General features: G+C 39.5%; 1 protein-coding gene across 1 annotated transcript in view; it reads left to right on the plus strand.

Moving 5' to 3' along the window:
- The window catches only part of LOC306883940 (neuroendocrine convertase 2-like), a 67,800-nt gene extending 49,003 nt beyond the window's left edge, over nt 1-18,797 (plus strand). Inside the window, exons 10-12 of the mRNA XM_079439479.1 lie at nt 1,360-1,460; nt 5,094-5,321; nt 17,138-18,797. Of these exons, the coding sequence (XP_079295605.1) occupies nt 1,360-1,460; nt 5,094-5,321; nt 17,138-17,627 (819 nt within the window). The 3' untranslated portion in view covers nt 17,628-18,797. The remainder of the gene's footprint in view (nt 1-1,359; nt 1,461-5,093; nt 5,322-17,137) is intronic.
- The last annotated feature ends 3,169 nt before the right edge of the window (nt 18,798-21,966 follow it).

Raw genomic sequence — 21,966 nt, forward strand, 5'->3', positions numbered from 1 at the left:
GTTTGCTTACATCAGTCAAAATTGGTCACAAGTACAAACGCCCATCTCTTGAGGGTAAATATGGATGTTTCTTTCATCTCCTGCCTTTGATAGATCATGAAATGCCGGGCAACTCCAAAGTCTACATTACCTCAAAGTGTTGTGACGAACAAAGCTTTGGGATTTTGTATAATTTTCCTCACATTGCAACCGAACCAAGTGCTTCATAACAAGTTCTGTTAATGATCAACATAGTTCATAATTTAAGAATTGACTTCCATTCCACTGATGAGCTGGAATGTGAATGGGCCACAACAAACAGGACAGGAAGGGACAAATTCAGCACAGTCACAAAACAGCGGGATTTCATTGGTCCAAAACAACAACAAAATGAGCAAGAACAAATCATTTTTATTTAGCTGTTTCCGCCTTGTACACTAGGTGAAACAATTTTCACTCAGAAATTTCGAGTAAATTTAACAATTACAAAGATAAAGCAAGAAACACATTGAAATATTATGAAATATTTTAAAGTAGAAAAACTAAACAATTTGTGTTTTTAAATTGTATTTACTATTTTGAAAAATCCCTTTTGGTTGCTTCATGTTGGTTTGACTCCTCGGTGTTATTCCGCTATAGTCAAAAAAAGATTTATTAGAATTAAATAAATTTGAAATTGCTCACAAATTTCTATATATTTCATACATTGATCTAATGTTTTTGGAAATAGCCCCATATGCTTTATGTATGATAAAATGATCATGGACAGTTTATATGTAAAATGAAATGGTCACACTTTATATTAGGTGGCCTTAACTACTATGTACTTACATCAAAAAATAAGTACAATGTACTTATTGTGTTCATATTGTATTGCAGAACAGTTCTGCTGCTATTGAGGTGGGATACGGGTAAGGTTAGGGGCTGGTTTAAGGGTGGGTTAAGGTGTGAGGGATGAGTCAACAGTGTAATTATAAATGTAATAACAGATATTAATTACAGATGTAATTACGTATAGGTATTTTTTAAAAAACATAAGTACAATGTAAGAGCATGTATGTACACGATAAGTGTATTGTATCAAATTATTAATTTAAATGTAAGTACACAGTTGTTAAGGCCACCTAATATAAAGTGGGACCAATTAAATTATTCTTAAATCTAATTAAACTTTCTTAGAACAACTCTTTGAATTTCATACATTCTTACATTTTAAATTTAACCCGGAATTCTACGTCCTGTTTGCTCCTTCTTAAGTCAGTTCAAAACAGAATTAGAAATTCAAAGGCAGTTTTCACCTGCTGTTTGATGAAGTGTAATCAGGATATCATTGGCTCTAATGTTTAATTAGGCTTTCTCTTTGTCTGCGTCTGTCTCCAGGCCACCACAGATCTGTATGGAAACTGCACACTGCGTCATTCAGGCACATCTGCTGCCGCCCCTGAGGCCGCTGGCGTGTTTGCCTTGGCGTTGGAGGCCAAGTATGTACACTTTTGCCTCTATCAAAGATTTATGAAACAATAAGGCAGCGTTGCTGGAAGAAGGCAGCTGAGATCGTAGATTACTGCTGACGAGGATTGGGTCAGAGCGCAGCACGGCTCTCAAACCTCCCTCATGTATGATTGATACCTTTTAACATGGAAACCGTGCTGATTGCCAGAGCCGAAGCTGCGTTCCTGGCAATTAGAGAGTTGAATGATGATGTTACCGCATGACCTGCCAACAAATAAACACTCTGCTTCACGCTCCTTCATTTATAAGTCTTACTACTCGATTTGAAAACTTATATTCCACCCAAAGTCATTTAATTTTGTATCTTTATTCCTTAATAATGAGCAGCTTTTGTTGTAACATTCAGTCACCCATTCATCCTCTACATGGCCAGTCTTTCACAGTCAGTAAATAAGTACCTGGACAGAAAAAAGTAGCTGGAGCAGCATGATAAATGTGTGAATCAGCGCTGAGATTGTGCTCTGGCAGCAGCAGCGTTACCCTGCTGGAGGAAAGGAGGGTATCACTGTTCATTTCTGAGACCCTCGGGTGAGACGCTTCATATCCACATACTTTCAGCCGTTGATGAGGAATCAAACTGGCGAGTATGTTACTGATCACCTCATGAAGAAGAAATTGAAAGTCGCTTTTGATTCAAGCCAACAATTACCCATGTTTCTCTGAATGCCAGAAAACAAATCATATTTGGCTGCATCTGGCACTTTACACTCATTGGAAGAGTGTGAAGCTCAAGACTCGATATTTCATGTCAAGAGAAACCACACTGATTGAAATCAACTACAAAGGGTTATGACTAGTGCTGTCAATCGATTAAAAAACAAACAAACTAATTAATCACACATTGTGATGAATCCCACCTAACAATAAAGTTTTTAAATACACTTTTATATTGAATTAATTCCACATTCAATCTCCAAATGAATGTAGATGCAACACAAAGACAGTATTTTAATATTTTCCAATGGCATCTTTTTTATGACCGAAGCCGAATATGACTGATACCAATAGTACTGATGTTTCTAGGATTTTTAACCATTGATTATAGCCATTCAACATTACAGTATAATTGAGAGCTATCAATTTGAGCAATTATTAGACTTTTAAAAAATAACAAACTTCACATAATCCCATTAAAATAAATGTCATATTTATCTGTGCCCTTTCAGCAAGTAGGATATATCTTTTTTTTTTTTTTTGAAAAAAGAGCAGATATCACAGCAGGTTAGTTGGCTGCTATTACTTTAAGAGCTGCCGCTGCTGAACGTGACGCAGATCTGACATGCATCACATTTTCTCACAGCATGCAAGGCCGTATTTGTGTGTACAATTGAGAAGCACATTTCGCTACATACGCTCCATTATATTATCAGTTTTATAAATTCATATAAACTAAAATGTTGATGGAAAAGTCAATGTACATGTTATGCATCACTACCAAATCAATACACCTAGTGTAATAATGTAATACCAGTTTCAACTCAAAAGTGACCATAAGACCAAACAAAAGAAAACAGACTTTTTAACTCAAGGCAAAATGCCCCCCAAAAAAGGTAAATCCTAATTAGATAGAAGCCCTAAATGAGGGCTTGTGGTAAACACAGACTGAGATTAGGAACAATTTAGAAGTACAAATGAAGAAGGACAATCACACAGGCAGAAGAGCATGATCTCGAGGTGGAGGAACAGAGTGATTTCAACAGCAACCGTGTTCATTACACTTGATTGAGAAAGCTTTGTAAGGAGCGACTGGTGGGAAAAAGGCCATTTTGCCACATCATTTTTGCCTCCGTTCACACATTTCAGTAGGACGTTACGGTGTCAGGACTGGTGTTAATAACTGTTGACATGGCCTTCTCTGTGTAAAGCCTTTGTGTTTGCTCAGTACTAAATAATGATGTAGGTGGCGAGAGAGCAGGCCTCTTTGTTCAGCCAATAGTAAATATACATTGTAAATGGCAGCTTATTTGCATGTGTTTGTATATTTCAGCAGTACTCGGAGGAGTGTAGTGCAGTATGGCTAAGGGCTGGACTGAAACAAAAAATCAGCCCTGGCATTATCGGTCCAAGCGGCCCACTATGATCAGAAGTGGTCCAGTCATATGTATATGTGTGTATACCAGACCAATTCTGATACCAACTGACATTTTTTTTTCTTTGACCAAAAGACAAGAAAGAATGAAAGAGTACGTGAACAAGATTTGCAGCCATTTCAAATTACATTAAGTCCATCAATACATGAATGTAAAACAATGATAATATTTTAATTATAATTAACATAAAATGTTTTCAAGCTGCAATGCATGCTGGGAACTTTTTCAATGTAAAATTGCTTGTTAAGATGACTCGATTAGAAAAGTTCTAATAACCAATGTAAAAAAAGTATTTTTACAAGTCAGTTCAATTTTTAGTGTGAACTGAACAAAAATACTCTAAACATGTCGTTAGCAAAAGTTGTTTTGTTTACCTTACTTAGATACTCAAGTATTTGTTCATAACATATCCAAATGTTCTCCCTACTTTTCAAGTTGAGTAATCTGAACAAACAATTTTACATTGAACAACATTGCACAAGTTCCCAGCATGCATTGCAGCTTGAAAACATTTTATGTTAAATATTATTAAAATATTATAATTGTTTTACATTTTGCTGGCTTAATTTATGTTGCTGCTGCTGTTGTTACTGTCAGTTAGCTGTCATGTGGATCACAGTTCATATTTTTACTGATTTAAAATGTGTTGATCCTCACCATGTTTAAGAATCGTTTGCTGAGGTACTGTAGATTTGCATCTCATTGCATCTTGTTCAATACATTTGTTCATTAGCATGAATGTTTGCCTTTAATTTTAAGAGTCAAATACTACTCATGATGTGTAGAAAACTTTGCAAATAAACATAAATCTAAAAGAAAGAGGATTGTTAAAAAAAAAAAATTAGTGTTGTTAATTGCTTAAACATCTTTGGTTGTTCTGACAGATTTTTTAACACTCAGTAGACTGACTTTTGCTCATTAGATGAACTAAAGTTTTTAAGTTGTTGGTTGCTAGTTGAGTTAACTTAAAAAGTTGATTGTGATAGGTTGCCTTATTTTTTTGAGTTAGGTCAACTTTTTTTTTTTACAGTGCATGTATCAAAGTTCACCAAAAAGCAATGCTGAAGACCTCCAAGCCATTTTTCTACAATTGCTAAGGGTTCCAGTATTCCAGAGAGCTGTGTATTAATAAAATATAAACCTCATGCCTCATATATGAGTTTAGTCTTACTGTCCTATCTCTAGGATTAATGGTCAGAGTATGGTCAAAGAACACGGTATATAGTCAGCATCCGCTTCCTCTAGCAATCTGTGCAAATTGCTCTTCATCTTGAGTCGAGCTCTTTTGAGAAACCATATGCAACTGTAAGGGTTTTGTTGTTGCATTGCTATGTGCTCTTTGCAGGAACACATTCACTCAGTAGAGCGCATTTTATATTGAATGGATATGATAACTATTAGGATTGGGAGCTTGAAGGAGGCTTGAGTGATTCAAGTTTATGAAACAGCAGTCCTGCTAGTGATTTTCTTTCCCAGGCTTGACTTTATTTCCTTTGTTGTGTTTGCCTGCAGTCCGAACCTGACGTGGAGGGACCTGCAGCACCTGACGGTCCTCACCTCTAAGAGGAACAAGCTGCATGACGAGGTGCACCAGTGGAGGAGGAACGGTGTGGGCCTGGAGTTCAACCATCTGTTCGGATACGGTGTGCTGGATGCCGGAGGAATGGTCAAACTGGCCCGGGAGTGGAAGACCGTCCCGGAACGATTCCACTGTGTGGCTGGATCCGTGCAGGAGATACAGTGAGTACAGAAAACACGCCGGAAAAACAACCACTGCGACCGTACAGTAACGCTGCCGCAACCATTTCACTGCAGCAGTCCGACAGTAATATTTCCATATGAACAGGATGACATGGAGACAAACGTAGAGCGTGATTTAATGGATCATTAGATCCATCAGAAATTGATTCGTTTTTGCATTCGCTTAAGTGGCCACCGCAACTTCCAGTGCAGCACGGTGTATAGAAATTGTAAGAATATTAAGCACTAAATTAAATCTTGGGGAAGTTTGACACAACAGGACAAAGCGATATGATCCACTGTCACATTAAGGGTATTTAAAACTACTAAAAGTTTATGGTTATAATATAATATGCTAAAATGTTTTATGTTTACTGTGGCTAATGATGTATACGCTGTATTATATTTTGATATAATTGAATTATTTTTGACCAACAGTTACATGACAGGGACAGTTTCTTAATTTATTAGATTTTTAGCAGAAACACAAATGTGACCCTGGAGCACAAAACCAGTCATAAGTGTCAATTTTTCGAAATTGAGATTTATACATCATGACTCTCCACACTCTGCTGCTCTCGGCCGCTCGTTCTCACATCTGCTATAATTAGCGCTCTCCCACTTCACTGCTGGGCACTGCATGCTATGGCAACAGCCGCAATTACACCGAGTATGTGTGTGCATGCTCTTGTTTGTGTAGGTGTCTTTGTCAAAACCTCCATCGACAGTGTCAGCCCTCGTATCATACCTCACACAGGGTTGGTGGGAGTTCTGGCGAGGCACAATTCAAGAACAGCAATTAAGCAGCGGCGCAGGAGAGATGTGAGTGAAGTGTAATGAGTGGAAGCTGTGAGATGAGATTCCTATCCACCCTGACTAATGAATGCTTCCACATGCACATGAGACTAACTGCAAAACACATCGCAAGTGTCACTGTCGTCAGGAAACATCAGGGTTTAATTGATTTCACAGGAGTTCCCTGAATCTGTGACTGTCTAAGCCATTACAGGATTCAGCCCACCTTCTCACCTACATGTGATAAGATACAAGATCCTTTCTGTACCTTTTCAATGACATTACAGTACTTTTTTAACTATAAGCTAAAACAAAAAGTTAAAAAATGTTCAAAAATATGCTTTTTATATATCCACTACCATTCAAAAGCTTGGGATAAGTAAGATTTGTAAGTTTCTTATGCTCATCAAGGCTGTATTTATTTGATAAAAAATACAGAAAAACCCTGTCATTTTGTGAAATATTATTGTAATTTATTCCTGTGATCAAAGCTGTATTTTCAGCATCATTACTCCAGTCTTCAGTGTCACATGATCCTTCATAAATCATTCTAATATACTGATTTATAATCAACGTTGAACTTTTTAGAGAGATGCTCTTGTCAATCTCAAGCACTTCTTAAATCCTTTTAGATAGATATGAACTGTTGTTTTGTCGCAGAGTAGTTGTTGCAGAGCTCACACAAAGCTATGCAGAAAAAAACAGGCTATTCACAGGCGGCCAATGACACCCAGTGGCCCACCTTTTGTTACGAACCATAATTAAAAGGAAAGCATGAGTTCACGTTCCTCCTTATTTGCTATCAATAACAGCCTTCATGAATTTCAGTCCCACTGTGTCAACTCTTTGTTTTCTTTATAACTCTTGCTGGTTTCATGGCTCAGTCTGTCTCTCAGAGATCCCTGTTCACTCATGTGTTATAAACAAAGCTGTTAATCACATTTGCATAATATCAGGTCACTGCAGTTCAGGTACTCTAATTTTCATAAATCAATCCAGATTTGGTACTCACACACTATTTGTGTTTTTCCTTAGCTTCATAGACCTCAATGTTTTGTCTTCATAAATTGTTACAGGTACTAAACATAACGTTGCATAAATTTGTTGCACGTAAATTATGAATTAACACACAATAGTTTTCGGAATTAAATTTATTCTTCTAACGTTTTCAAATAACACCCATCACTATGGAGGCCATGGGATAAAAAATAAGTGGTTTCACTTTATTTTGATGGTCCTTTTTACACCACCATAAGCAACTACATATCTACTAACTCTCATTAGAGTGTTGGTAGAGTATTAGTAGACTTAGTAGGGTTAAGGTTAGAATAAGTTGACATTCTTGCAAAGTTACTTATAGTCGCTATCTGTTGGGACACCATCACAATAAAGAGTTAGCAGATATTAATCAGAAAGTCTACTAATTTGACATGTAGGTGCAAAGTTACTAATTGTCAACAGAATCCTCAAAAGGGCCCATCAAAATAAACTGTTAAAAATAAAATGCTTTTTTTATTTATATTAATTTTCAAACTTACATTTATTTATTTATTTTAAATTAGAGTTCAATTTAATCAGACACTTAGTATAATAAGACATTTGGGCTGTTACTAAACAAATGAAATCAGTATCAACAAAATTCATCTTTACAATGCAGAGGAAACACAGAATAAATAAGTTCAATAAAACCAAATAAATAAGTTAGTTGCGAGATTATTGTGAGAAGCTCATAATTCAGAGAAAAAATTAGAGACAAAACCGGAATTGTGATTTTAAAAAAACAATCTCATAATTCTGAGTTTACATTTCGCAGTTCTGTTCCTGCCATTCATGGCTTCCACCACAAAAATAACAAACAAGAAAAGTAATTGTGACTTTTTATCTTGCAATTTAGATTTTTCTTAGAGTTGCAAGAAAAATGTCAGAATTGTGAGATATAAACTCAGAATTGCAAGAAAAAATGTTAGAACTGAGAGATAAAAAGTTCCAGTTACGTTTTTGACTTTGCCAAAAACCTGGTTAACATGAAAGCCATTTATGTGCTAAGTAGGCCAACGGATCTTACGTTTTCTTTGACATTTCGCATGGCGAGCTGTTGTTCTCATCACATCCACACCCTTGTGTCCTCTTGTGTGGCCTTTGGATATTTCTATCAACTAGTTTCCCGGGAAACACTAGCCTCTCAAAGACTGAGGCGCACACAAACACACCCACTAATCTGAGCACGTAATGGACCAGGTTGGGAGACCTGCCTCTGATAATGCCATTACATCCACTTTACACTCGCTCGCTTCAGTCCTGCGCCGTTATCATCGCAGCAACACAAAACAGACCATCAGCAGCGGCGGGCCACAACAAAGCAGCCTTACGGAGGGGAAAAAAACCCATCATCTGGTCAAAGCAATTGTTGGCAGCAGGATGGTGCGCCATTAAAAATAGAGGAGCATCAACATTTTTTTTTTCGCCCCGTGGCCCAGTTTTGCTGCTTGTTTTGAAATGGCAGTATCTCAGAATGGCAGAAGTGTAGGGTTGTTTCTGAAACGAAAACGCAAGCGTTGCATTAAAGCTCCAGCTTTTGCACACGTGCTCATTTTGATAATTATTTATTTGACATTTCTGTAGTTGTAGTGAAGCACATTTGTCTGAGCCTCACGCCTGTACATTATGGTCAGAGAGCTCTTCATATTCATACCGGTTTATTAGCTAATGCCGCTGAATTAATATGAACTCTGTAAATGTCACTGGGAACAGATTCATCTCATCTAATAGTCGAGCTCACATAGACTTTTTTTCTGCACTGATTTAAGTCTCCAGAAGGGTTTAAATCAGTGTGAAATATTAATTGACTCTATATCTTTCTTAACCCTTGTGAAAAAGTTCACTTTAGCATCCTTATAAAAATAGTATTTACTAGAGAAATAATATATAAGTGTGAACTGCATGTTATTTACAATTAAATGAAAATGTATTGTAGTTCAGGGCTCGACATTAACGCTTGTCCGGGACAAGAGAATGTTTTGGACGGGCAAGTGAAAGAGAAATGTACTTGCCCAATCGGACAAGTAACTTGAAAAAGTCAATACCAAAAACAATAATAACTGCCTTTATTTATGATATAGCCTTTGTTATACGGGTGTGCGATATATATAGTTTGAGATAATTTTGTAATTGTTGTTTTATCGAGTGTACTGCAAGAATCAAAACACACAGTGCACGCATACATTACTTCCAGAAGTCTAGGTTAGACTAGCTCACGTGCGGGTGCGTTCTTTCACTGCATGATTCAGTATTACCATACATGAAGAATGATCAGAAAATTCAAGATATGGGAGAAGAAAATGTATATATTTATATAATTCATATAGTTTCACACGAAGATAGAGCTCTGCATTTTTTTTTTGCTCCAAAAACCATCATGATTACAAATGTGAACAGTTCAATAAACAAGAAGTTAACATTAAGAGACTTACGTTTTAGACAACATATTTAGTGTTTTTGCGCTATTTCAACAACAAAATAATTCCAAACACAGCCACAGCACTGTTCTACATCTCTGAGCAACATGAAGGTGTTTCGCTCCTGAATGAATCAACCAATCAACCATTTAAATGATTTGGTTCAATCGCAATGATTCACTTCTTAACAGTGACTTCATGCCACCTACTGTTATTTTACATTTACAGTATTTAATCACTTCAAATATCAGTTTTCATCGTTTTGTGAATCAAAACATTATTTGTTCATTTGTAACTGCAGATTAAAGCATTCCATGTCCTTCAGAGCCGCATTAACAGTGGGTAAATACATCTATTCCACTTCAGATGCCGTTTCTGTGTTTCCTCTGCATTGTAAAGATGAATTTTGTTGATACTGATTTAATTTGTTTGGTAACAGCCCAAATGTCTTATTATACTAATTGTCTGATTAAAGTGAACTCTAATTTAAAAAAAAAAAATTAAGTTTGAAAATTAATATAAAAAGCATTTTATTTTTAAGTTTAATATAAAATATTTGTAATTAATACTCCCTTTTTATTTTAAAATATAACAGTATTAGTCACACTTTATTATTTTATTTAAAAAGAAAAATCTAAATAAACTTGTTACAGAAGTATGACCAGGACGAAGAGAGGAATGTTAGATAGTTTATTAAAGCAGTACAGCAGAATGAGCAGGTGGTTCAGGTGAGCATTCAGAGTATGTAACTTCGGATAACTTGAGAATATGGGTGATGGTATCCGTGGTATACTGAACCAGGAGATCGTGGAGGGTTGAACTGGCTTGAGAATCCACAACAGGAACTTAATCGGCGACGATGAGGACGAGGAATACACACTGGAGAAACACAGGAGGTAAGTACAGGAAATATCACTTGACGATAACTAGCTAGATTTGCGTAGAGAAGAGTCCAATATGTGTGAACGAGACCGGACGTTGGAGTGAGGTGATGGAACTGCTTATAAAGCCAATCTAATGAATGTGCTGATGAGAGACAGGTGCATGTGATTAGAACTCTGGTGAGGGAGTGCGCTGGGATTGGCTGTTGTGATACTCTGGCTGTTCCATGTCATTACCCCCCCATTAAAAGCCCGCTCCTGAGGGCCGGGGACCCCAACGTCGTGGTGGCCGACTTCGTCCTCGGGGTGCAAGGCGGTCCGGATGAGCAGCATGGAAGGGATCTAGCAGACTAGGGTCAATAATGTCGTCTCTGGGGACCCATGACCGTTCTTCTGGGCCATAGCCTTCCCAGTCCACCAGATATTCTAGAAGACCACCACGGCGCAGGGAATCCAGGATCTCATTCACCTGATAAACCGTGCTGTCCTCCAGGATTAACGGAAGGGGTGGGTTCAACAGCCAGGCCAGGATCTGTGGAGGCAGAAATGGGAGAATGGTGAGGTTTCAACAGTGACACATGGAAGGTAGGATGAATTCTGTAGTGAGAAGGTAGTTTGAGTTGATATGTGACCGGGTTGATCTGCTTAATGATGGTGAAGGGGCCAATGTATCTGGGACTAAGCTTCTTGCAGGGCAAGCGCATCTTGATGTCCCTGGTTGCGAGCCAGACCTTCTGACCAGGCTGATAAAATGGAGCTGTGGAACGTCTTAGGTCAGCAGTCATCCTACGTCGGCGCAATGCCCTCTGCAGCTGGTGGTGAGCTGCGTCCCAGACCCTCTCGGAACCAGTGGTCAACCGATGGGATATGCGATGGTTCGCCAGACCAAGGGAAGAGAGGGGGCTGGTAGCAGAGTATGCACTGGAAAGGAGGGAGTCCAGTAGTAGGCTGATGAAGAGAGTTCTGTGCATACTCAGCCCAGCCCAGAAAGTGATTCCAAGAGTTCTGGTGGCCGTGGCAGAAGGTTCGTAGGAAACGTCCTATCTCTTGCATCTTCCTCTCCGTCTGCTCATTCAACTGAGGATGGTAACCAGATGAGACTGACACACCCAGGAGGGTGAAGAACGCCTTCCATACTCTTGAAATGAACTGGGGTCCGCGATCCGACACAATATCCTCCGGGATTCCATAATATCTGAAAACGTGATTAAAATCACCAGGATGCATGTATTACCACTAGAGGGTGGAAGGTCCGTGATAAAATCCACTCCTAGGTGTGACCAGGGTCGATCAGGAACGGGCAGCGGGTGGAGTTTGCCAGATGGTAGATGGCAAGGGCTCTTAGATATAGCACATTCAGAGCACCCCTGTATGAACCTTCTAATGTCCCGAGCCATGTTGGGCCACCAGAAGCAGTCCTTCAGCGTTGACAGGGTAGCATTGGCCCCTGGGTGGCCAGTGCCCAAAGAGGAGTGTGCTGATTGAATGAGTGGAGTGCGCTGGGTCCTGGTTACATATTGAAGTCCTGGTGGACAGCCTAGCGGAGTGTTGGAGGAGACATTGGAAGAGGGAACCGAACTCGGAGACCATCGGATGGGGTTGACAATCACCTTCTGGGAAACGATGGGCTCCGGTTCTTTGGTATTATCATCGGGAGTGTGGATGCGGGATAAGGCATCCGCTTTGACGTTCTTGGAACCAGGTCGATAGGAGATGGAGAAATTGAAACGGGTAAAAAAAAAAATAATGCCCACCAGGCTTGACGTGGATTAAGTCTTTTAGCGTCGCACAGGTATTCTAGGTTCTTATGATCAGTCAAGACTGTGAATGGCTGTTCAGCACCCTCTAACCAAGGTCTCCACTCCTCGAGCGCTAGCTTAATGGCAAGGAGCTCTCGGTTTCCGATGTCGTGGTTTCTCTCTGCTGGGCTGAGTTTACGGGAGTAGAAGGCACATGGATGGAGTGTTGCTGGAATCCCCTGCTGCTAAGATAACACTGCTCCAACGCCAGTGGTAGAGGCATCTACCTCAACGATGAATGGTTTGTCTGGGTTGGGATGAACGAGGAGTGGAGCGCTAGTAAAGGCTTCTTTGAGCCTATGGAAAGCTTCTGTAGCTGATGGAGACCAGGACAGTGATTTGGGCTTGTTTTGGAGGAGATTAGTGAGGGGACTGGATATGGTACTGTAGTTACGAATAAATCTCTGATAAAAGTTGGAGAAGCCAAGAAAACGTTGCAGTTCCTTGATGGTTGTGGGGATGGGCCAGTTCTTGATGGCGGCTACCTTCCCCTCGTCCATCTGGATGCCATTGTGGTCGATGTTGTAGCCAAGGAACTGCACTGAGTCTTGATGGAATGAGCACTTTTCGGTAGAGATTATGCTCCCTCAGGCGTTTCAGGACCGCCGCAACGTGGTGGCGGTGTTCGGCCATGCGCACGAGGATATCATCAATATAGACGAGTATGAACTTGTGGAGAAACTCCCGGAGAACCTCATGCATGAAATCCTGGAATACGGAGGGGGCATTGACTAGGCCATATGGCATAACACAATATTCGTAGTGCCCAGTAGCGGTCACAAACGCAGTCTTCCACTCGTCCCCCTCTCGTATCCGGATGAGGTTATAGGCGCTGCGGAGGTCCAACTTGGTGAACACTTTGGCTCCGCGTAGGTGTTCTAGCACTGCTGGGACGAGGGGAAGTGGATAGCGGAATTTGACGGTAATTTTATTAAATGATCTGTAATCTATGCAAGGTCTTAATCCTCCATCCTTCTTAGCTACAAAGAAGAAACTCGAAGCAGCAGGGGATGTGGAAGGGCGGATGTAACCTTGTTGGAGAGCCTCCTTAATATACTCCTCCATGGCCTTCTGTTCCGGAATGGATAGTGGGTATATCCTTCCACGGGGCACTGACTCACCCGGAAGCAGATCTATGGCGCAGTCCCATGGCCGATGTCGAGGCAGCTTTGAGGCTCTTTTGGGGCAGAAAACGTTGCTGAAGGGGGCGTAGCAAGTTGGAATGTCAACTGACTGTTTCTCCACAGGACTTTTGATGGAGGTCGAGCAGACTGAAAGGAACTTGGAGCTATGAGCAGGAGGTTGAGGCCTCTGAGGGAAACAGTCAGGAAAGCATCTTTCACCCCACTTCAGGACTTCACCAGATTCCCAGGAGAGGATGGGATTATGCTGCACTAACCATGGACGCCCCAATATTACATCAGCGGTGGACTCCTCCAGAACCAGAAGTTGGAGTTTTTCTTGATGTAGTTGACCGACTGTTAACTGGAGAGGACCAACACGATGGCAAACGCATCTTCGACTGAGGGGTTTACCGGTTATTGATTGGACTTGGTAGTTGGTTTGCGTGGTTGGGAGGTGAAGTTGGCGACAGAGGGCACCTGATATGAAGTTCCCTGCCGAGCCGGAGTCGAGAAGGGCATTAACTGAAATGGAGACACCGGAGGCAGTAAGTAGGACGATAGTAGAGAGTGACTTCATATTGACACTTGTAGGTTCAATAACACTCACCAATGTTCTTGGAGGACGGGTTGGGCACATGGAGATTATGTGCCCTGGGGCTCCACAATAGAGGCACAATCCGGGAGTCAGGCGCCTCTGTCGCTCAGCCAGGGGAGGTCTGGTAGATTTGAGTTGCATAGGTTCGTGCTCTGGTTCTGGAGGGCTGATGTTCTCTGGTCGGCGGAAAGTTGAAGTGAAAGCCTTTTGGCCCTGTTGTCCCTCCATACAAGATTGCATACGTCTGGAAACTCTGAGAGACAGCTGAATGAAACGCTCGAGTCCGATGGAGTCATCGTAAGCAGCGAGGTGCAGCCGCAGTTTGGGTTCCAATCCCTGCCGATAGGTGGTGAGTAGCGAGCGCTCGTTCCAACCACTGGCGGCCGCTAGAGTTCTGAATTGAAGAGCATAATCAACAATTGACATAGTACCTTGTTGAAGATGATATAGCGGTTCTCCCACTGAGGAATCTCCTGCAGGTCTGCTGAAAATGTCCCTGAAATGAGCGATGAAGTTATCCAGTGACTGAGTGGCTGGACCAGCTTGTTTCGGCCCACTGGAGCGCTCGCCCAGTCAGCAGGGATATGATGAACGAGATCTTAGCATTCTCGGTGGTAAAAACCTGCGGCTGCATCTCCAGGGCCAGCGAGCATTGTAGGAGGAATCCGTTGCACTCCTCCGCCAGACCAGAGAAGGGCGCCATGGGACTTACGATCACAGGAGGCGGAAAAGAAGTTGTGGTAGTGGTGACGGAGGTGACAGCTGGAGTGGCGGTGGTGGAGGATAGTACCCGTCGGAGATTATCCACGATCTCCTGGAACGGATCTGGGCGAGTCATTCTGCCAGCGATCCTTCTCCCTGTAATAGGTTCGGTTACAGAAGTATAACCAGGACGAAGAGAGGAATGTTAGATAGTTTATTAAAGCAGCACAGCAGAATGAGCAGGTGGTTCAGGTGAGCATTCAGAGTGTGTAACTTCGGATAACTTGAGAATATGGGTGATGGTATCCGTGGTATACTGAACCTGGAGATCGTGGACTTGGAGGACGAGGAGACGATGGAGGATGAGGAATACACGCTGGAGAAACACAGGAGGTAAGTACAGGAAATAACACTTGACGATAACTAGCTCGACTTGTGTAGTGAAAAGTCCAATATGTGTGAACGAGACTGGACGTTGGAGTGAGGTGATGGAACTGCTTATAAAGCCAATCTAATGAGTGTGCTGATGAGAGACAGGTGCATGTGATTAGAACTCTGGTGAGGGAGTGCGCTGGGATTGGCTGTTGTGATACTCTGGCTGTTCTATGTCAAAACTAAATGTGTTTTGTATAGCTACAATAAATAATTATATTTATAACTCAATTAAAATTTCTTTTTTTTTCTCTCCGGGCAAGTAACTTTTATACTCAGACAAGTAAATGACAAATTTATTTGACTTAATGTCAAGCCGTGTAGTTTAACTTGATATTAAATGATATTAGATTGCTTTTTTGACCCACTTAGTACATTTTTATGATTACAAGAACAATTACCTCTATTGTTTTTGAACTATGGTTTAAATGCACTGCTAAATGCACTGATGAGCATTTATGATAAATTACAATATATTTAAATGCATGACATAAGTTTCAATAGAAATTACATTATATAAGAATAATTACAGTTTAATTGCCCATTGGTGATTAAGTTCGCTTAGGTTAGGTCTTTATTGTCATTGTATGTTTATACATTGGAATTCTGTTTCAATCCAATTTTTACATTTTCAATTAATATACATTTGACCTATAATATAAATAAATGCTAAAAAATTTTTTTTTTCAAATTTAGCACATTTAAACCATATTAATTTAAAATGTAATATCAAATAAGTGTACAATAAGTTCAAAATAATTAAAACGTGATAAAAATTATTTAATACTTAAACTTTAAAGTAAATCTTTAATTTGACATTATTACAAAGTGCACACAAGTGGGTTAAGAAACATTAAGTACACTTAAGTGGCCTTTTATTTAATATTATCTACAACTAAAGCATTTTAAAATGTAATTTTAAAATTTGAAGTACTCTAAGTACACATTCAGTACAATTAAACATACGTCGGTCTCACAAGGGAGTGCATGTTTCTTGTGTTATTGTAAAAAGTCTGTTTAAAATGTCTGTCTTTGCATTGTTTTTTATATTATTTTATGTAAACACTGTGCTCTGCAACAGATTTCCTCTCCTTGTTAAACCCTCCTTATTTCTGTATGATGCAAACAAGTCCTATCCCACGTTTTTACTCAGTAAATACCCATTTACACTCTGAAATATATCACATTTCACTGAGTGCTGAGTGCTGAACTCTTACTGATAGCTGAAAGCATCAAATCAAAACTAGATATTTTTTATATATAAAATACATAACATAAGTATTGAAATGGAGATGTTTGTGAATGATTGTTTGATTCCTACAAAAAAAAAAAAAAAAAAATTCTGCAGAACTTCTCCACATGGCCTTTTTCCCCAAAGATCAGGATGTTATGTATATCCCCATTGCTCCAGAGAGGTGATTATGAAAGAACATGACACTTGTCTGGTTTGAGATGCCTAGAGCTCACCTGAGGCTCATTCTTGGTTGTTTAGCATTAACATACAGTGCACCTGATAAAATGTCATCTGTTGTCTATGTGACCCTGGACCACAAAACCAGGTATATGGGTAAATTTTTCGAAATAAAATGCTGAATAAATAAGCTTTCCACTGATGTATGGTTTGTTAGGATAGGACAATATTTGGCTAAGATGCAAATATTTGAAAATATGGAATCCGAGGGTGCAATAAAATCAAAACATTAAGAAAAAGTTGTCCAAATGAAGTTCTTAGCAATGTATATTACTAATAAAAAAAGAAGTTTTGATATATTTACGGTAGTAAATTTTTAAAATATCTTCATGGAACATTACTTAATATCCTAATTATTTTTGGCATAAAAGAAAAATGGATCATTTTGACCCATACAATGTATTTTTGGCTATTGCTACAAATATACCTGTGCTACTTATGACTGCTTTTGTGCTCCAGGGTCAAATATGAGCCAGTTAGACATCGTCGGTCGCAGCTTACACTTTTTTCCAGCAGTATTACATGCAAGTTTTACAATATCTCGCTCTCTTTCTTTGCACAGCAAAATACAGTCGGGCAGCAAACTGGTGCTGAGCGTCACAACGGATGGCTGCCAGGGCAAAGACAACTTTGTGCGCTATCTGGAGCATGTGCAGGCCGTCATCACCGTCAACGCCAGCCGCCGCGGAGACCTCAACATCAACATGACTTCACCGATGGGGACCAAGTCCATCCTGCTGAGCCGCCGACCCCGGGATGACGACGCCAAGGTGGGCTTCGACAAGTGGCCCTTCATGACCACCCACACGTGGGGCGAGGACCCTCGAGGAACCTGGCTGCTGGAGGTGGGTTTCCAGGGCGAAGCCCCGCAGAGCGGCGTGCTGAAGGAGTGGACCCTCATGCTGCACGGAACACAAAGTGCCCCTTACATAGACCAAGTGGTGCGGGACTACCAGTCCAAACTGGCCATGTCCAAAAAAGAAGAGCTTGAGGAGGAATTAGACGAAGCTGTGGAGAGAAGCTTGAAAAGCCTTTTGAGTAAAAGTAACTAGCCACGTGTATGATAATATCCTCTCTGTATTAGCAGATATTCCTAGCCCGTACTCTCTCGGCTTTCTCTTTTTTCTTGTGATTATTTGATGAATGTTTGACATGAGTCTCTCCTATTAAAGTGTATTCTCTGAATGATACAGCGGCCGGCGGAAACCATTTCGACACTTAAGACCTGCTTAGAAACATTTGAACATCATTGTGCCAAATATCAAAGCAAGTGGCATTTACAATAATGAAACACAAGCACACTTTATAAGCAAACACTTTACAAAAAGACCTTTGACAGTTTTCATACCTATACTAAAAGTCATCTGGACAGTAGCTGGTAAAATCATTGCAGTAGTACCTCAGAAAGTTAGTTCTGAGAATACTACTAGCATCATTTGTATATATTTTGCTTTTAAATGCAGTGACATTCTGACTATAATCTGTGACTTGAGTGTCCAAATGCGTTTTTTTCGCACCGCTGTATGTCCCAGCAAGAAAATATCTTACTTTTGATGTTCCTTTTTTACTCTTTACAGAAATGTATATAAACCAAATATATCAATACTTTATGATGTTCTTGCTTACCCTGCTGCACCCCACAGTTTGTGACTGTAAATCATTTTCTGTGATTCTCCTTTAAAGTTTAGTATCTTGCAAACAGAGCGGTGATATTTCTTTGTTTTTTCTTTTTTTGTGAGGAGAAGATTTTGTTATTTATTTCATGAAGAGATGAAATGTACATCATTCTACTGCTTATGGCCAAACAAGCATATTTCATAGCGTTGTCTATATATAATAAATCTATTTAGCCGTTTGTTAAAGCACCTGAGTGATTAAGACAGTAATTTCCCAGCGGCTTGGGTGATGTGGGGTACAGTGTTTGAAAGTCTAACTTGGTAATCGATTTATCATAGCAAATAATTTCCAGTAAGCTTAGCAGCTAGCAATTTTACAGTTTTAAACACCGCTCATCCAATCAGAATTATAAATACATTATGTACACATAAACAGGTACATTTATTGTTAATAATAATAATCTTTACTCTGGGCTGTTTTGGTTGCCAATCAATGTAGAAACTTGCTGTGTTAACTTTTGTAGTTTCAGGTGCGTTTATAGTAGTGTTGTCAAACGAATAATGGCGATTAATCACATCCAAAATAAAGGTTTTTGTTTACATCCTATATGCGTGTGTACTGTGTACATTTATTATGTGTATATAAATACATATACAGTATATATTTTTTAAAAACTTACGTGTATATATTTATATTGATATAATTTATATTATAAACAAAACTTATTTTTCTTAAAGATATACATGCGTGTGTGTGCATTTATATATTCACAATAACTATACACAGTACGCACACATTTAAGTTAAAACTTTTATTTTGGATGCGATTAATCACGATTAATCATTTGACAGCACTAATTTATAGGCATTTTAAGACTTGAAGTTGTACCTTGCTTATCTCAATTTAAAGCTTAAATCTTAAATCTGTTTTTTTTTTAATTGGTATGAACAAATACATCTCTGGCAAAAAAAAAAGAAAAAAAGAAGCCATTGTGCCTCTACTGAGTCCTCTACTGAATTCTGAATGTGATATTTCAGTATTTCCTCTTTGCCTTGGACCTTGCATAGAAAATTATGCAAAGGTCACATCTGTATCCCACAAGGTCAGTTTCATGAAAAAATTGATGAGTTCCTTTTTGCAAATGACTCATGCAGAAAAGTTAAAGATTTTTTGCTTCATAGTTGAACTAACTGAACTCCAAGGGGCTGTTAGTATTATATTTAAGTGATACTTAAGGTTATTATTTAACATATGTTTTAAAAGCTGCATTGTCATTTTTACTGCCCTTTAGTCATCTTTATAATCAATCAATACAGTAGTGGTCTTGGACTTTATACTGTCATCTATTGTGTGGATGCTCCACCATACAAAGTTATCAATGACACTGTCTAAAGTAGAGGGTTTACTGAGTTACCGAGAGTGAGTAGAATGCAGCTGGTCATGTGATCTCAACACGGCAGCCGCCATGAACCCCAGCTTTCCTTAGAACGCTCATCTCTTATAAGAGTCCACATCATTTTAAACATTTCTCTCTTTCTTTCGGCTTGCTTCCATCAGGGGTCGCCACAGTGGAATAATCTGCATAACCAATTTAGCACTGGATGTCCTTACTGCCACAACCTAGCACTGAGAATGCACTAATCATGCAATCCCACCTACAGTACATATGGTGCATGGTACATGGACTGTGGGGAAACCAGAGCACCCGGAGGAAACCCATGCAGACATGGGGAAAACACACAAGAAACACACTGAACAGCTTCCTGGCTGAGACAAAATCCAGTTGTTTCTAAGACAAGCACTGAATGTAAGACGAGTGACAGATAGTCGGGGCTTAATTTTTGTCAAGTCAAGTCACCGTTATTTATATAGCACTTTTAACAATACAGATTGTGTCAAAGCACTTAACAGTATCAAATTGCTGGAGGATAGAGTGTCAGTAATGTATAATAATAAGATTAAACACTCAATTTTCAGTTAAAGGCATTTCATGATTGAATTCAGAGATGTCATTGTCTAGCTCAGTTTAATTTAAATAGTATCTGTGAAATCAAATTGACAATAATCACTGGAAATTAAGTGTCACCAGTTTTGCTGGTGTTGTGCCCATTTTTGCCCACCTGACAAATTATTTCCCCTCATTTAAATCACTATCTGATTGCCTAATCCTAACACCTAACTCTAAACCTACCAATACTGGGGTGGGGGTGGGGGGGGGGGGGGGGTAATAATCTGGCAGGGATCAGAATTTGGCACAACACCAGAACCCAGAGCCAAAATCCGATCTGGCACCTCACCCTCCTCACACGCCAATGAAAAATGGTTATGCTGACCTGTAGCATGCATATATTTAATGAAAACGCACGTATAATAATGATAATGTCAATTACTTTATCCCCTTTAAATAAAAAAATATAATGAAAGTAGGAAATTAGATATGCTTATTTTCCATGCCATGTTTTGGAGGGTTTATTTTCATGTTAATAAACTAGTTCTGTAATTGGTGGATACTAATCGACATTAAAGTAATCGTCGGGAAATTACCATAAAAATAAAATGGTTTACAGCAAAGAAGCGATTTTATAGATTAAATAAAACAGACACAAACCTATATTTTACCCAAGAAATGCTAGTTGACGGCACTTAGTAGACGGCACTCTCACCTGAAGAGGATATAAAATATACACGCTTATTACGGTTGTTGCAACTGTGTTACACAAAACTACACTAACACACACACAAATTTTTGGGTTGAGAAAAAAACTAAACATGATGTTTAGAGTATATGTGCACACTATAAAAGCAACTGATGCAAGCTGGCAATCACTTAAGTTGGTCCACCAATGTGATTGCGCAAATGCTCTGTTAACTCTCCCTCCTCTGATCCGTTGCCGGATTGGTCACCTCACTTTGTTCCGGGACCTCACAATTTACAAATTAAGCACTATAGATTACAACACACAGACAACACAAATTTAGATTGTTTTGGTTTGATGTTTATTTGAGTCGCAGTTACACATCAAGACAGTGGGGGCAATGCTGGTGTCTTAAATTGAATAAAATAGTAGCAAATAAAACTACACATTTGCTTTGGTTTGACCTGAGGGTAAGGGTGAGAGAGGGTGATACTGTACATGTTAACTGGGGTGGCTGTATGGCTCTATTCCACAACCTAGGGAACTACCTACCTAGGTAGCATTTTAAGGCATCATAGGTGTACTCCCAATGATAAGGCTGTTCCTAAAGGTAGGCAGCTTTTGGTTAACTGCCTCCTACGATACCGAGATGTGGAAAAATTCTAAGGCAGCATTGCAAGTATCGTTTCAGGGAAGGCAATCCCAGTGTAAAAATATCCATCCAAGATGGCAGATGAAGCAAAAGAAAATGCAGAATATAAAATATAAAACTGAAAATGTACCATTTGCATGCTCTGTTTTTATGATTATAAATTTATATATAAGCTTAGCAACATGATAACACCAAACTCTTTTGAAACCATTTGTTGAACAGAGATTCCCCTGTGCACTTTGTAAGTAGCTCTAGGTAGAACGTTTCAAATCAATCGCTTAAGAAGTTTCATTTCAGTAAGGATGGTGCCTAGAAGGCTCACTAGGTTTTGGAATAGAGCTTGTGAATCCAATTAAAACTGGCAGTTAATGTTTTCTGTGTTCACAGTTAGCACATTTCTTTTTGTGTGTGTGTGTGTGTGTGGGGGGGGGGGGGGTATGGGGCGTTTCATTTTTGGCTTCCCAAGTTTTCAGACAGTAAAGGCCA

The sequence above is a fragment of the Barbus barbus genome (genome assembly GCF_936440315.1).
Source record: "Barbus barbus genome assembly, chromosome: 18".
NCBI lineage: Eukaryota > Metazoa > Chordata > Actinopteri > Cypriniformes > Cyprinidae > Barbus > Barbus barbus.